At 30.0% G+C, this 17452-nt stretch overlaps 1 protein-coding gene across 2 annotated transcripts in view; it reads left to right on the top strand.

Moving 5' to 3' along the window:
- The window catches only part of LOC106693472 (bromodomain-containing protein DDB_G0270170), a 79425-nt gene that overhangs the window by 58559 nt on the left and 3414 nt on the right, over positions 1 to 17452 (top strand). The window contains exons 2-4 of one of the 2 annotated variants that reach the window (XR_008403464.1): positions 12953 to 14302; positions 14375 to 14473; positions 14563 to 16115. Coding sequence is in view for 1 of the 2 variants with exons in the window: in XM_014441248.2 (XP_014296734.1) it covers positions 12953 to 14302; positions 14375 to 14473; positions 14563 to 15441 (2328 nt within the window). In the remaining variant the exon portion in view is untranslated. The remainder of the gene's footprint in view (positions 1 to 12952; positions 14303 to 14374; positions 14474 to 14562; positions 16116 to 17452) is intronic. The other variant, XM_014441248.2, reaches the window with a different exon arrangement.

Below are 17452 nucleotides of genomic sequence, written 5' to 3'. Positions count from 1 at the left end.
ATTTTTACGCCTCAAGAATTTTTTTGCATCATAAATTGAAAAGAAAAATTTTCTCAGTACGAGAAAAAATTTCCTTGGAGCAAAAATAATTAATTGAATCGAGGAATTTTTTCTAGTCTTAAAAAATTTTTTTCTTCAATTCATAATGCGAAATATTTTTTGCGCCAAGAAATCGTTTTTTTCTGTGTAAGAATTAATAGTATTATTATAATGTAATGAAAAAAATTATATAAAATATTTAGTAATAAATAAAATAATCTCAAGATCACGAGTGATAAGATAATAATATTTAATGATAATAAAAATATAATTTTATATAGAAAAGTCACGGATCATAAGCACTTCCTTGAATCCCGGATGGGGGATCGATGACCCATACAATCGAACATAAAAGGATTCATTTCCGCCCATCATTATTATTATATTACACCGTCTGAGTCATGATTATTAGCTCAAAGACAGACATTTTATCGTAAACTTGCAACAACAATAACAACAACAGCAAAAAAATTAAAAAGTAATCGTTCATTTACTATCTAAAAATATTATTTAATCCGTTGTTTTCTTGGTAAAGATTGCCAAGTAAGCGAGAGATTAGTCAATTGACTAGTATTATTACATCGTTGAGCTCAATTATTGTCTAGAAATAAACTTGTTACTTTTCAAAATGTTTTAAATAATAACAATAATAATAAGAAACGGGTAGAAAAGTGAGTCATTGGCAATAGCAGCACAAACGATGCATGACTGACAGCATCGTCGAGATCTTGACATTCTGCTGAGATTTTAGACTGGATAAAACGAACTTTAGTCTATAATTATATTTATAGTTTCAGTATTCAATGTTGTATTGATTATTCACTTGCATGTTTCTTTACACTGTAAAAAATTCAGAGTGATTACGGATTTTATTTAAATCCGAATTCACTTTGCCACAGAGTTCTGTAGTTTTTGAAAAATCACTCCACATTTGGTCATTAGGGAGTTTGTTTTTTTAGTAGTTATTTCGGAGTGATCTGGATTTTATTAAAATCCGGAGTCTTAATATTAAACCCTTCTTTGGGGTGAATTTTACTCCAGGGGAATCAAATAAATCAAATAAATAAACAGTCACCTGCTCCGCATTTACTCCGGACTTAACCTGCAAAAAATCGGGAGTGAATTTGGAGCGATTACAGATTTAATTTAAATCCCAATTTACTCCGTCACTCGGAGTTCCGGAATTTTTTAAAAAATCACTTCGTATTCGAAGTAACTACGGAGTTTGTTTTTCCCGCGGATTAATTTGGATTTTTTTTCAAATCTAAATTCACTCCAGTTCAGTGTTTTAATATAAAAATAAACTCCTTTTCGAAGTTAATTTCACTACGATCCGGGATTTCAATATTAAAATAAATTCCTCTTAGGAGTGAATTTTACACCTGGGGGATCGAAGAAATAAACAGTGATCCGCTGCGCATTCACTTCGGATTTAATCCTGATTCATTCCGCTATTTTTTTACGGTGTAATTACAAAAAAAATAAGAGTAATATAAAAATCGATACCATATTAGTAAACATATATGTATATCATGATGCACAAGCTGAATTTACAAGTTAGTTAATATAAATAAAGAGAGAATGTCTGAGACGAGAGTCCTTGTTTGTATAGATCCAGTGTCTCGCCCACTCTCTTTATATTACACTTAACTCACTTTACTTATACTCAGGCTCTTATTTTTATTTTGTTTTTATATTTTTTAGTTGTATAGACCTACAAGAGTACTACAGGATCGACTCTTGTCTCGAGGACCTTGACGGTGTCTGTAGCAATATACCCTTGAAAAGAACCCAAGTATCCTCACGATCATCTCTCGCCACTTACATGCATTATATTCCACTATTTCACTCGATTCGGTGTAAGGTATGTTGATAGTTAGATACGCTGTGGTATTCTCGTTGTATTACCAAAGTAACCGAGTGTAGTATAGGGCGTAAATACAACCTGCACTTGTTGGTACTCGGAGAAAGCCAATCTCATATAATATAACCCAACAATCTTTATCTTAACTTCATGGTCACAAGTCAGTATGTCACTTTCTCAAACGGAAACCACGCCTGTCTTATTCATCCGCCTCATCTATCATCGATTAGCTGATAATTTGCATTTTTTTTTTTTTTATTTATTTTTAATAGAAAAAAAAATATTTATTTTACACTTATTGTAAGCTGTTTCAGTAATTTGTTATTTTTAAATTTACATAGAGAAAATTCATTTGCATTTAAGTTCAATTTCTTATTCAAAATTTTGCCTTAAAAATATTTCAAATAATTCTTTACTTAATTTAGAAAAAAAAAGAAATTATGGTAATTAAATATTTTTTAATTAAAAAAAAAAGGTTTAAAAGATACATATTTTAAATTATTTGTATTAAATAGAAAGTCGGGTTTGATTCCCGATTCTGGTAGTTTATATTTATTAAGTATTTTTTTTTTTTAATTATCGTGTCTTTATTAGAATATTTTTTTCATAAACTATCTAATGGTTTTCATACACATTAGGGTGTCCATTATTTACCAACTTGATTTATTTTTTAGCAGCGCCCCCTGAATTTTTCGTTTATGGCCTAAAAAAAATTATCAGACCCAAATAAACCCTAATATTTATTTAAACCGTGCCGCAAAGACAATACATTTCCTATTTGAATAACATGGGGTTTTGGCGCGTTTGACATTTAATTTTTTTTTCTCCTAAGTGAGTTAATATACAGAGACAAGAGATCTCTTATGATTTTTTGATAAATTTACTGATTTCAAAATTATTAAAAGTCAAACTTAGTGTAATGTATTTGATTTTTTTACTTTGATCTCAAAATTATCATTATTTAAATAAACGTGAATTGTTTATTGCGAAAAATATTCAATTTTAACTGTTCTATTATCGAAAAAATTACTGTCAATAATTCAAATAACTGAATAACAATGTGACTGGCGAGTTAAAGTTTATACACCAAAAAAAAGGTTTCTTCGCGTAAGAAATTTTTTCTAGTCCCAAAAAGTTTTGTCTTGGCTCAAGAAATTTTCTCCTCACTTCAAAAAAATTTTCGTTTCCAGTTCTTAATGCAAAAAATTTCTTAGAGCGAGTAAAAATTTTTTCCGCTAAGAAGTTTTTTTTTTTCTGTGTACATATTACGTGTCTAAGATTCCATGTAATATATTACACTTTTACTCAAACAAAAAAAAAAACTAAATGCTGAAATAAATAGAAGATACAGAAGAAAGACATGGAGGCGGACAGGATTAGTCTCCGAGTGCAGGAAGATAAAGTGAATCTCGTGGATTACACGTGAAAAGGTTCAATCGCCTACCCTGTGTTGGCTTTACCGAGTACCAATAAAGACTCTCTATATACGATGACACCGGCACACATCACTATTACTATCGCCTTAAAAAAAGAAAGAAAAAATCTTTAAAGAGTAAAGAGTCTTAGCGTAGAATTCTCGAGTTATGTCTTGAGCCTCACCTACTACACTAGTAGTGTGTAACACACTGTTAGGTAGTATTGCAATTCACCTCGTCTTACACGTAAGTAGCGCGGACATCATTACTCGTACACAAACGTCAACGTAATAATGCCAAGTTAGACTTAAGACAGCTCAAGTCGGTACTTGAGACATGAGACTTTAAGATTTACTCCGAGTTTCAAAAGTTAAGTCTAGCAGTACAGAATACAGAGTAATGTAACCTGTAAACCCACACGTGTGTACTCACACTTAAATATGACTGATAGGCATCACCATCGCGAGTAACGAGTACCTACACAGATAATCTCACACTATCATTTATTTTATTTTATTTTTTATATTAAATATGACAACGTTGTGAATCATCGCCTCCAGATACAGACTTTACTTTTTTTACTCCTCATCATCTTTTACCTTCAATTCAATTCCATTATTATTACTTTTTTTTTTTTTTTAATTTAATTGGACATCAATCCTATTCTTATATTTCTGCATACACTTAAACATATGTAGAAAAACACTTTCACTGTTGTAGTAAAGAATTAAACTTAAGATTTAGATGAAGAGTTTATCTGTGTTTCAAAACCACATGCTAATGGCATTGTTGATACTTGTTTCTTTGTAAACATATACACACATGAATTATATGACTTTGACATTAAAATTTATGGTACACTGAAGGTATAGAGTTGAGCTTCTGAATGAATTGGAACTAATGCCTTGAGGTGACGATTGCCGGTGACCACTTTATTATTATAAACTAACAAGACCACTTCATTAATGTTTTTTATTGCATGTCATAAATTTATTTTCAACTCTTCATTAATTATTTAAAAAAAGACAATATTTTTTTTTATTATTTATTGTAAAAAATAAATCAATTAAAATTGATTAATTACCACTTCTGTTATCAAGTTATTTAAATAATAAATATACATATTTAATTTTTGTGCTTACAAATAATTTGATTTATAGATTTAGTATTCAAAGTCATTTGATACTAAGATTACCCTGAGAAAAAACATCTTTTCAAATCGTATACACTGTGAAAAATGTATAACAAATTTTACTATGGGTGCATTATAACACCAGACCATAAGAAAACTGATACAAAATTTACAAGTGTCCCATAGTAAACGGTATGCGCAGACGACACGATTGGGACCTAAGCGCATACGTTTACTATGGTACACTTGTAAATTTTGTACCAGTTTTCTTATGGTCCGGGGTTACAATGCACCCATAGTAACATTTAATGGAAATTTTTCACAGTGTATTTTTACCACAAGAAATTATGTTCTTAAAAAGCATCAATTCAATATATTATTGGTGCAAAAATTTGAAGATTATCTTTTTTTTTGCAGTAGTGTAAATAAATTTTGATTTTCTTCTTTAAAAAAAATGATTTTTCGCGTTCCTCTCAAAAAAAATCTATGTGGGACTGCATGGGAATTCATAGGAATCGATATAGAAAAGTATGGATTTATATAAGAATCAATAGGAATTAATATTGGAGTGTATAGATTTATATAAAAATCCATGGGTATCTAAATTCCCATATATATGAGAAATCCACATAGGAAACTGCGATAACCTGGATTCCCTTATAGGAACTTGCCAAACGAATTTGGATACTTTGATCAAAAATAAAACTTGATTTAGACTTGGTCGTCTTAAATCGTGACTTAATTGCCTACTTAGTCACGATTTAAGACGACCAAGTCTAAATCAAGTTTTATTTTTCACCCGGATATAGGGTAGAGGTACCATTTGTGGCCACTGCTCCACTTTTGGCATTTGGTACTTTATTTTAATAAATAAAAAAGTGTAAAATAAAGTTACCATTTTCATAGTGAGTTAGAAGTATTTTTGAACACATTTAAAAAATTAATTACGTCATTGCGTCTTTTACAAATTATTTTATTAAAATTTTTCAAGTATCCAAAACCGGTCCTAAAGTGGCCAAAAACGGTACCTCTATCCTATAAGTAATTTCTATAGAATCCGGGGTATCTGGATTTTTATATCTATCGTCTACTGATACGCATATAGATATAAAAGAACAAATTAATATTCCTATAAAAAAGCATATGGGAATCCATTCAAAAACGCCGTATGGAAACCCACATAAAAATTTAGGCTGGGTTCCCATATGAATTTTTTTAATAGGGGTTAGATATGAAATAAATAATGCAATAATTTATATCGATTTATTACACAAAAAATATTGTTATCACCCAAGTTATTTTTTTTCTCAGTGTATTTAAAATTAAAATTAAAAATAAAGAATATAATGAATTGTTAAATTTTATTTATTGACGTATAAATGAAATGGAGAGTAATTTTAACGATTAAGTGGTAATTTATCAAAAATTTATTGTGAATATATTATTTAAAACCGGATTGTAACTTGATTCTCTTGTCCATACATGACTTCAATTCACATTCGTTACTGCGATTTTTATTTTATCTTAATGTTTTTTTAAAAAAAATTTTTTTTTTTTTTGCAAGTCGCTCAGAAGGTAGACGGCAAAAACAATGAAAAGTCGATGGGTATTAAAGAATACCATGAGATTGCTCGGAGCATAAAGTCGCCTTTGAAAGGATCTTCAAGGTACTTTCTTGTCACGATTCTCTGTTAGTCTGTACTTCATCTCTGCAGACTGTAGCTGTAGAGTGCAGAGACTGCTGTAGATTGTGATACAGTACTTATTCACCCCCATCGTTGGAATTCATAAGGCCAGTGAGGTTTATCTATAAATAAACCCGTTCGATCTGCATATTATCTTAGTCTTTTAAATTTTATCTTTATAGAGAAAATTTTTTTATTTATTGCTATTTATAATGACAGTTTGATGATAAATTTACGCTTTATCAATTCTCGGTATATTTTAAATAAAAAAATTTTATTTTTAAAATTATTCATTTTTTGTTTAAATAAAATAGTAAAAATTAATTATCGATTATCAATAATTATGTAAATAATATTCAACTTATACAATTATAGAAAATTACAAGATTTAAATATCATTATAATTTCTTGTTCGGAGTTTAAGTGTGTAGGCTGACAATGATTATTTAATGACTAGCATGTACCAAATAATTACAAGTGATTAATGCATAAGATAATTTAACAAGAATATATTTTATTGAATATTGCTGTTCTTAATTATAGTTTCATTTGAGTATTTCAACACTTGATTTTATGTTCGATAAATAATTCAATTTTATTTTTACGTTTTTAATTATTATTTTATGTTAGAATGACATTTAGATACATTCATTAAATAAATATTTTTATATGGCCGTATTATACGGAAATTTTGTATAAATAAAATTCATTCTAAAAATGTTTCAAAAAAGTTCATAACTACCCTAATTGCACAGTTTGCTTTGACAAAAGTTTCCATGAATTTTTCGTCAAATGCCCGTCAACTTTGGATTTTTCCGTTTTTGACGACAATTTATATACAACTTGCTTTACAATTTGACGTTTGTTTACTACCCGAATTAGAATGCAAATTCACTTCAAAAGTTGACTAGAAAAAATTTGTCGTTAAAAAATCGAAAAAAAAAAATTTTTTTCAGGGTCACGACGGCCCCCTTCCTAAAAAATTATAAAAAAAAAAATTTTTTTATTTTCCGTCAAGTTATGACCTCTATAATGTCGTTATCATATTTAAGGCCAATATGTAATATGTGGGGTGGAATGGACCACTCGAAAAAAAATTAAAAACGAAAAATAAAAAATTTTTTCGTTACAATTTTTTTTTCGAGTGGTCCATTTTGCCCCACGTATCACATCTTGATCTAAAATATAATAAAACTATTATAGAGGTCATAACTTGATGGAAAATAAAAAAAATTAATTTTTTACTTAATTTTTGAGGGGGCCCACTCTGTCCCTAATTTTTGATTTTTAAATTTTAATGGACGCAGCATAATGAAGTGAAAATAAGTATCAAGGGTCTAAAAATAAGTAAACCCGATGAAAAAATTAACGATATTATAATTATTTTCCTTAAGGGGCCCACTCTGCCCTACCTTCTCCTAATATTTGCCCGAAATCACATAGAAACTGTAAAATTTTAATGAAAGAGCCCGAAAATTGGCCGAAAACACACTGAAGATTATTATTCTTATAAAATAGGCCGATATTTGACTAGCAATTGAATCAGCCTATTTGCCGCCATAGTATTTTTTTTTTTTTTTAATAAAATTCAAAGAAAACTTTAATGCAATTCAAAATAGAAATTTTTTAAGTTATGGATATGGTTTCAAGAACAAAAAAAAAGTTTTTAAAGCCAATGATTATGAACGTTTTTTTTTTACTTTTTATATGAAGATTTCAAGAACAAGGTCTAGAAATTGTAATTTTTTTTATTATCGAATTTTTCCAAAATATCTGCAAAAACAATCAACTCAAAGTTCAGTACTGTCTCAAATTTAGAAGTTGGCAGTTATGAACTTTTTTGGAATATTTTTGGAACGAAATTTCATTGCATGAACCGTTTTGCCAAAATACTGTGATGTCTTCAGATTAATATTTAATCATACACATTAAATAATAAAATGCATTTAAAAACTTTATCTGTTAGCATTAAATATAAAAATAAATTATAGTTCTACTCGGATTTTTATGTGTCAATAATTGGAGCTTTTACTTTACTTATTTCAATTTTAAATTTCAGTGTACCAGTTATTTAATGATTACTCATTACTTGGTACAGTTACTTTAATTCACTTCCATGATAATTAACTCACTAATGATTTTTTTTTTTTTAATTATCAATTCTCTAATATTTTAGATAAAAATATTTTAAAAAGCAGCGGGAAATTACATTACATGTAATCAATTTTATTTTATTGCCATTTCGTCAATTTCATTGACTTCTTCACAAGATTCAAATCACGAACTGCTAGACAATTGTCAGCCATTAGATTCAAACTCAATGTCATTAAATAAGTGATAATTTATGTTACGGTTCTCGAAACATTATTTAATTCTCAGTCAAAGTCACAAGTTCTCCCGTAATATAAATAATTTTACAATGATACTTATTGTTGATAAATACTAAAAGAAACTGTTGAATAAAAATTTTAAAACAAAACTTTGAGTAAGCAGAAAAAAATAAAATAAATTGATAACAAAAAAAAAAAAAATAACAAACTTTATTTAACTTTTAAAAACAGGATAAGAAAAATACCATCCCGATTGTTATATATTTAGGTATCTAGTTCACTACTATCACCTCTCATTATCTTTTCACAACTCAACATCACAGTTCTGCAATATTGCTCGTCTAGACGACCATTAAAAAATAATAATAATAAAAAAACAATATTATAAATTACTTTACACCCGTATTATATTTCAATACACTATTTTTACGACCAACTTTCTTTTCCATTTGACGTACTCATTTGAGGCCATCGTTCCCTCAATTCGCCAATTTACTATTTAATACCCAAGTTAAATGTTTTATATATTTTTCAATGCGTTAAGTCATTAACAACAAAAACCAGATAATTATCAAGACTTTCCAACAAAAGCGAAAAAAAAAACCAAACACCCTTTTATTATTAAGCATAAGCACAAAGATTAGTCCACAAAAAAATTAAATAAAATTACCAGGTTTACATTGATAAAAATACATTTTCAAGGTCTTTTTGCAGAATTGATATATTGCGTGCTCTTTGTCATGCAAGACTACCTCGCGTACGCTTCATTATCTTCGTATATTATTTTCACAACACCATCTTAGTATAATATATATATATAAATAATAATAATGATAATAATAATAAAAAATATAACAAATTTCGCAATCTTATACAAAATATTAAACTCTCATTTTTTATTAATAAATTAAAATTAAAATTGATAATCCATATCTATAATAAATATAAATTACACACTTCCGTTTGACAGCAGTAGCTAAAAAACTATCATCAACTTTCTTCCTTCACCTATAATAATTTTTCACAACGTTAGACACTATCCATAAAGTGTTACTACATTGTAATAAAAAAATTAACTTCCACTTCCTCACTGATAATTAATGACGTTTATAATTTTTATGGAAAATATATTTAACATAATAATAAAATTTAATTATTTTATTCAATTATTATTTTATTTGATTACTTAATTACATATATATAATTATCTCATATATATACATGAGATAAAAGCCTCATTTTTTTAACTCATATACTTTCCTGATAATTAATACCAGTTAAATGATACAGACATTTATTTGTAGTCAACTTATATCAACTCTTGAAAGCTAGTAGTAGATAGTACATCAATTTATGTATGTAATACTCGTCATGTTATTTCAGTGGGAAAATACTAGACTTAACTATCAGTAGACAACTTGAGATTATGAGAACTATAATATTACATAGATTATTACTATTATTATTCGTTATACAGAAGATGTATAGATGTATATATATAGATGTACATATGTTACAACAACTGTATAATATATTATGTTATATAGAGTTAGTAAATGTCTGGCCCACATCCTCTCTCGTTACGCCAGTTAACTGTCAGTAGTATTATTGCTTTCAGTTTGATGTGTCATCTTTTCTACTACTGATTACCTTTAAATACATTTATATTGTTTGATTACAAAGTAACAAAATATTGTAGTTGGATTAGCAAGGCTTTGCGTTTCGGATATTTTGCTTTTTTACCCCACTATCTATATTGAAACGAGTGTGAATGTAGAAGACATCAGACAAATTTCAAATTTTAAATAAATATAGTAAATAATAACAAAAATAATATTTATTAAAAGTGCACTTATTAATTTCAAAACTTTTTAACATTTTTTTTTATTAATTATTTACTATATTTATTAATAATTTAAATTTGTCTCATGTCTGCTACATTCACACTCATAAATTTAATACCTAAGGTATGCGCCTTAATGGTGGGAGTAAAAAACCGAAAATATCCGAACCGTAAAGTCTCGCTAATCCAATTTAATTATACATATTACATTTTAATTACCCAATCAGGAAACTAGTACCCTATCACTCATGTATTTGTATATCTATATTTACTGAATTTTCCTAAATATGTATATAGAAATACATGAAGTGATCAAGTACTAGTTTTCTGATTGGATACTAGGTCTTTTATTTTACCTGAACATCAGAAAGTTTTTCCCGCAACGAAAAAATTAAAAAAATTATGTAATTTGACTGCTTAATGGGTAGTTCAGAGAGCTTGGGGGGGGGGGGGGCTAATATGAATATTTTCCGACATATCAGCATCTAATACCAAACATTTCCGAAATCCAGTCATCGTAAATTTTTTACTTTCCATATTTTTTTCTTGTGCGAAAAACTTTCTAATCTTCAGGTACATTTTTATTTATATTTATGACTAACTCATTAATTCATCCATTATATTTAAATAAACACAATACGAACTTAATTACAATAAAAAATTGCATCAAAATTTATTGATGACTAATTTTGAAGAAACGAAAAAAAAAAATCGTTACTTAACAATAAGTTGTGGGCATCAAATAAAAAAAAACTTTCATATATATAATAAATTATGTAAACTCTAAGCATGTAATATCAGCGGTTGTAAAAAGTTGATAGATTAGTAATAATTTAAAAAAAAGTCTCGTCACTCAGTCTTTTAGTCAAACTTATGAAATAGTGGCTTTTTCTTGCTTTACGTTAGTTAACTATTTCTGCCTACATAACTCATCAGAAAGATTACAAACCATGTATACATGCTTGTTTGATCTTTAAGTTTTTTTAGTCACAGGTATACACTCATTATTGTATACATACATACATAAATATGAGTGTTTTATCGTGACATAAACGGAGATGTAATAAATCATAAATTATAACATAAGAAAGTTGACGATTTCACTGCACTATTTACACTATTCATTTTTTTGTTCGCTATTATACTTTTTTATGGACTTGGCAATTTAGTATAAAGTTGCTGTAATTAATTTAAATTATTAACTTGCTAATTAAAAAGAAATTTATTTATTTTCGAGCTATTTAAATTTTATTTTTACTAAATAATTACTTCAATTTTAGTCACGTAGGAAAGTTGGAAAAAAACAATTTTGATGGAAATTAATAGTTGAATATTTATTTAAGAGTTTTATTTCTTTTTTTATCGGGAGTTAATACTTGGATTGTATAAAGAGTCGAGAAGAAGTATAGAGTAAAAGGTTGAATAAACGATGAAGGGTCGTAATGGAAGGTAGAAGTTTGCAGGATAAATATTTAAAGGGTAGTAAAGTTAGCGTGGGAAAAAGAGAATAAATCTGGGATGATACTGAACAGATTCCAATACCTTTGGGTTTATTAACTTCCAATGGTATCGGTTGTAAAAAAAAACATGAAACGGGTGTATGGAAAATGTAAATGTTAAATAAATTGATCTATGATTTTTTAAAAGTTTAACTAAAGAAATGACGAGTGTGAATGTAGCAGACATCAGATAAATTTAAAATTATAAATAAATAAGAACACAATTAAAAAAATAATAATTATAAAAATGCACTTATTAATTTTTTAATTTTTCAAATGTGCATTTTTTTTTAATTTTATTCTATCAATTATTTTCTCTATTTATTTATAATTCTAAACTTGTCTGTCTGCTACATTCACACCCATAAAGAAATGTTACATTCGATTGAATTTTTTATTGTCAATTAATAAAATTAAAATTGGTAAAAAAAATTTCATCTTTATTACAGACAAATTATTGAAGAACTTTTGGTTTAAAATTTTTTTTTTAATTTTGAAAGCATACTTTTGAATAAATTTTCCTTACTATTCACTACAACATTAAACAATGGTTCGATTTATATAGAGATTTTAAGACCGATGGCCCTATTGTGATTTTTCGTTTTTTTGAAAACATGAAATGTCTCTTTTATAGAATGACATTTTTTAAACCGGTGATGAAAGGAAAGAAAAATAATCGATCAATTTCTTTAAAATGTTCACCTCTATTTTATCAGACAGTAGCTTTTGTGAAAACTAGACCGTAGAAATTTTTTGGACTCGATGTAGTGTAAATGACGATGTAATTACACCAAATATCGTGATAAATTTAGACGGTATTAATTAAAAATTTTTACACCGTCAAGTGTGTAAATGTGAAATTTATAATAATTTTAATTAAAATTATAACGATTATTTCGGAATGGTGTAAAAAAGTAGATTACACCGTTATTTCACACTACGCGGCCGTGTAAATTTCTCGGGGGTCATTTTTACACCAAAATTTTTTACAATCTAAAAATTTTTTTAAAAATAATTTCACGTCAACTGACAATTAAAATTAATAAAAAAAAATATTGACAGTAAATATTTAATAGTAAAAATTTTATCAAAAAAAAAAATAATGAATTTTCATTACTAACAAACAATGAATTTTTCTGTTACAGCAGTGCGGCAGTAGTACTGGAGACGTAGTGAGCCGTGATCCGAGTGGCATGGACTGCATGCCCTTACGTCCAGGACCATTTCATTACTTGATAAGTGAGCAGGCTAAATCTCTAGTCGCCTTACAGGAGCTGCAGAATGAGGTCGGTGCCCTTCTTGAATTTCGGGACCTCGTTATCGAGACGTTCCCAAACCTCCGGCACAAGATGGCGGCATCCGCGACAGCATCTGTCGCGGCATCCGTGATATCATCAACACCAAACTCCTCACACAACGCACTGCCCCTATCGAGTCCCTCGTCCCGTCGAATAGCCGAATGGGAGCCTGGTAAAGTCCGTCGAAGAATAGCCTCAGCACCCCGCGAATCAGAGACCCCAGCAACGTCATTGCCACGCAGTCGCAGTAATTCCCACAGCGGTGGCAGTAAAAATAGTGCCACCGTACAAGACTCAGGATTTAGCACCGAGACCTCGTCGAAAGACAGTGCGTCAACGGCGATACCCATCATCCGGCCAACTTCTCCAACAAAACCCGTGTTAGATGAAGCCGAAGATGAGCTGTGGAATCTCCTGGATGTCATTCATCGCAAGGGTATTAGATTACGCGAAGAAGTTGAGTCGCTGCAAGGTAGACTAGAAAATTCACCTCCAGATGATCTTATTGCTGGAGATGTTTTGGAGGCTGTGAAAAGAGTCACTTCATCGTCGTCGTCACGACCCATCACCAGTAGTGATGAAGCAACTCATGATAAAATTAATAATAATAATAGTAATAGTAATAATAGTAATAATGAAAATCATAATAAACAGGAAGCTCAAGTAGTCGAGAGATTAACACGTGAAAATGAACAGCTGATAGATAAAGTCGCTGAACTCGAGGCTGAGGCGCTTTCGAATCGCACTCGTACCCAACAATTACAATCAGAAGTTGCTGAACTTTCTGCCATAAAAAGTGGCCTCGAGGATCGACTCAGAGGCTTAACTGGAGCTAATGATATTCTTACAACAGCACAAAAATCACCCGACTTACAAAAAAAATCAGCTATTAACACTACGACTATTACGAGAACCAGTAAATCGACGGCTCATAAAAACAGATTTCGTACGAGGACTATTGAAAAAAATGTACTGGCGAATGGGGCAATCCAGCCAATTACGACAGAGGAGTTTGATCCTGATGCTGCGGTACAGGAGAGACGAGTGAGATTAGGAGCTTTAGATTCTATTCTTGTTTCCCCAACGAGAGTTGCTCATGTCCCAGATGTTGATCGGCGTAAAATAGCAGCTATTTTAAGAGAACATTCGCCGCTTGAGTTGCAACGACATCTTATTACTTCTACCGTCCATAATCAGGTACTAACTTATTTAATTATTTATTAAGCTCAGTAATTATCGGGAATTAAATGAATTAATTTAATATTTTAGTGCCTGCAAAAAAGATTAGATGAAGTGCAAAAAAGCACAGAAACTCTGTCCGAACGTTTAGATAAAGCGAGAGAGGAAAATGATGACTTAAGATTTCAGGTATGGTCTAAATTTTATTTAATTTAATTAAGAAAACAATAAATAAATTAATAATAATAATAATGATAATAATAATAATAATTTAACAGCTCGATAGACAAAATATCGAATTGGAAGGAACCCGAGCGTTGGTTCGCGTGCTAGAAAAACAGCAGCAACATCAGCGAGCAGACTGCGACTCTGGTGATCTGGAGTCCGAGGTCGAGACCCGCGAGCCTTGTCTGGAACCAGGAAGCAGTACCGAGTCGGCGCGAGATCACCATCAAACAACGGGTTCAACTTCGTCAGCAGTAAATAACTCAAATCCAGCTGCCGCGATCATCTCAACAGTTGAAGCAGTAAAACCATCACCCCGGAGACGGCCACCTAGTCGCATCCCCTTGCCGGACTCCTCAACAAAACCGTCATCATCCACGTCAGCGTTATCATCATCAGCACCAACCAGAGCGTCGCCTCTCTGCAACGGCAAGAGTGACAGTCGCGAATCTCTCAAGACGTCACTGAAATCTTTGACAGTTAAACCGCCGAGAGATTCTAGTCGTGACAGTTACACCAGCGGTGGGTTAGGTCTCAACAGTACCTCGAAATCATCTCTTACCACAAAGACACGTGACTCAAGTCGCGAATCATTGAACAAAAGTTTACCAAAAAATTTAAAAGAGTCTCAAAGTCGTGAGTCGTTATCCAAATCATCGTTGCCACGTTCCAATAATTCAAATCGTGATTCTTTGAATAAATCTTCACTATCACGCGCCCGAGATTCTCTTGAATCTGTTCACAATCATCTGCTAAACAATTCAAATTCAAATTCAACAGCAGCTTCAAATAATAGTAACAGTAACAGTAATAATTGTCAGCAATCATCATCAACGACATCAAGCGCAACGTCTTTGAGAAGGCCGCTGGCTCCGGCACGTCGTTCACACAGTTTGGCCCGTGCCTCTATTGACACTGACACCACCGGCAAGGTACGACAACCAAAGCTCGCATTTTGGACCAGCTGGATGAAGTAGACCCAGATAAAAAAAAATAAAATAAAAAAAATAATTTACACTGGGCCTAAATACGACAGGTCGTCAGGTTGCCATACAGCGGCGTTAGGGATAGGCCTGACTACTAAATGAAATTTATTTTATTTAAAACTAATAATTATAATTTCTACCACTGCAACTAGACTTTGACATCTGTAATTAAAAATACTTGGACTCATCTTTTACCATAACTATTTAGACAAAATAATAATTAACACAATGTCTTAATTATTAAATAATGAGTTTATTAATAAATAATTTGGGTAATCGGGAGATTAATACTAAAACGGTACCACTTCTTTGCTAACGCGCAGCTAAAAAACTATTTATTTATTTATTTGTTATTTTTATATTTATTTTGTTGACACAAACTGACGGTAATTTGTTTTTTTTTTAACGTACTGACCAAGTGGATTTTATTTGTTGAGATGTAATTAATAAGTAAAGACGTTAATATTGATAGACTTAAATGTAATAAATGATGACTGAACCTCGACCGTGTACAACTGCTACAAAAATGTTGTGTGAAAGGAGCGCAGGCGAGCGTGCGTTCGAGCCCCATCGGCTGTCCAAATACGCAATTGGCCCTAACTCGCGTACGACAGTCTCTCGTAAGTTATGCTTCTTTTATTATCATTTGCTTCAACCGCTTTTTATTTATTGGATTTTTTTATATTTTTGGTGAGCGATCATTGCCAGCCAGTGCCCTTTTATTTTTTTACTATTTACTTTTTTTTCGCTTGGATTTTTTATTTTGTAGTTTTAGATGAATCCTTTTATTATTTATTTATAAATTTAAATGGGCATGTGCACGAGTTTGGAAAAAATATATTAAAGCATTTTAAAGTAAGGTATTTATACATAGAAATATATATATATACTAGGGTGTATCATTTAAGAGCAAATTTTTTTTCAACTTTGTTAAAATTCGAGCTCGGATATTAAAATTTAGAGGTCGCTTTTCACGCTTTTCTATTCCCCATTTAAATTACATGAGAAAAACAAATTTTGAGTTTGGAATTTTATACCTCGATAATGGTATATTGTACAAACAAGCTAAGAATATAGTTTTGTAGGGAATTTAACGCTTTACAAAAAAAGTCTCTTATCATTTTTTGATAACTTCATCTGTTCAAAAGTTATTGGAGCTCGAAGTCTAATTTACAGTAAAGTTTTTAGATCTTTTTACTTTTCCGGCGAAACTATCAGACTTATCACAAAATGTTATAAAATATTTTTTGTAGACAATTTTATTTCCTACAAATTACCTCTGATAAAATTTTTCGAAATTTCGCATTGTTTTTTAGTTATTTTCATTTTAATGTCAAGCTCTTAAAGTCGATTAGAACACTATTTTTTTAAAAGCTTGACTAGTTATTTCCATTTTAATGGAAATAACTAGAAAACAACGTGAAATGTGATAAAACTTTATCAGAGATAATTTGTAGGAAATAAAATTGTCTACAAAAAAGATCCCATGACATTTTGTGATAAGTTTGATAGTTTCGCCGGAAAAGATAAAAAATTTAGAAATTTACTATAAATTTGAGTTCAAGCTCCAATAACTTTTCAACCGATGGATTTTTTAAAAAATAATAAGACTTTTTTTGTAGAGTGTTTACTTCCCTAAAAAAGTATACCCGAAGCTTATCTGTACAATAAGACCTTGCCGAGGTATAAAATTCCAATTCAAATTTTTTTTTTCCCATGTAATTTAAATGGGGAATAGAAAAGCGCGAAGAGCGACCGTTAAATTTTAATACTAAGAGCTCTAACTTACTTTCCTACAAGTATAGAAACTAGTGGTGCATTGAAAAGAAAATTGCCCTAAAACGACACACTCTTTCATATACATATATATTAAAATAAAATATTTATAATAAATAAAAAATGTATACTCCGAAAAAAAAATTGCATGATTTTTTTTCCATTAGTAAAATCTGTAAAT

This window comes from Microplitis demolitor, chromosome 3, assembly GCF_026212275.2.
Source record: "Microplitis demolitor isolate Queensland-Clemson2020A chromosome 3, iyMicDemo2.1a, whole genome shotgun sequence".
NCBI lineage: Eukaryota > Metazoa > Arthropoda > Insecta > Hymenoptera > Braconidae > Microplitis > Microplitis demolitor.
Note: the sequence above shows the minus strand (reverse complement) of the source record. Positions and strands in the feature narration are given on the sequence as shown.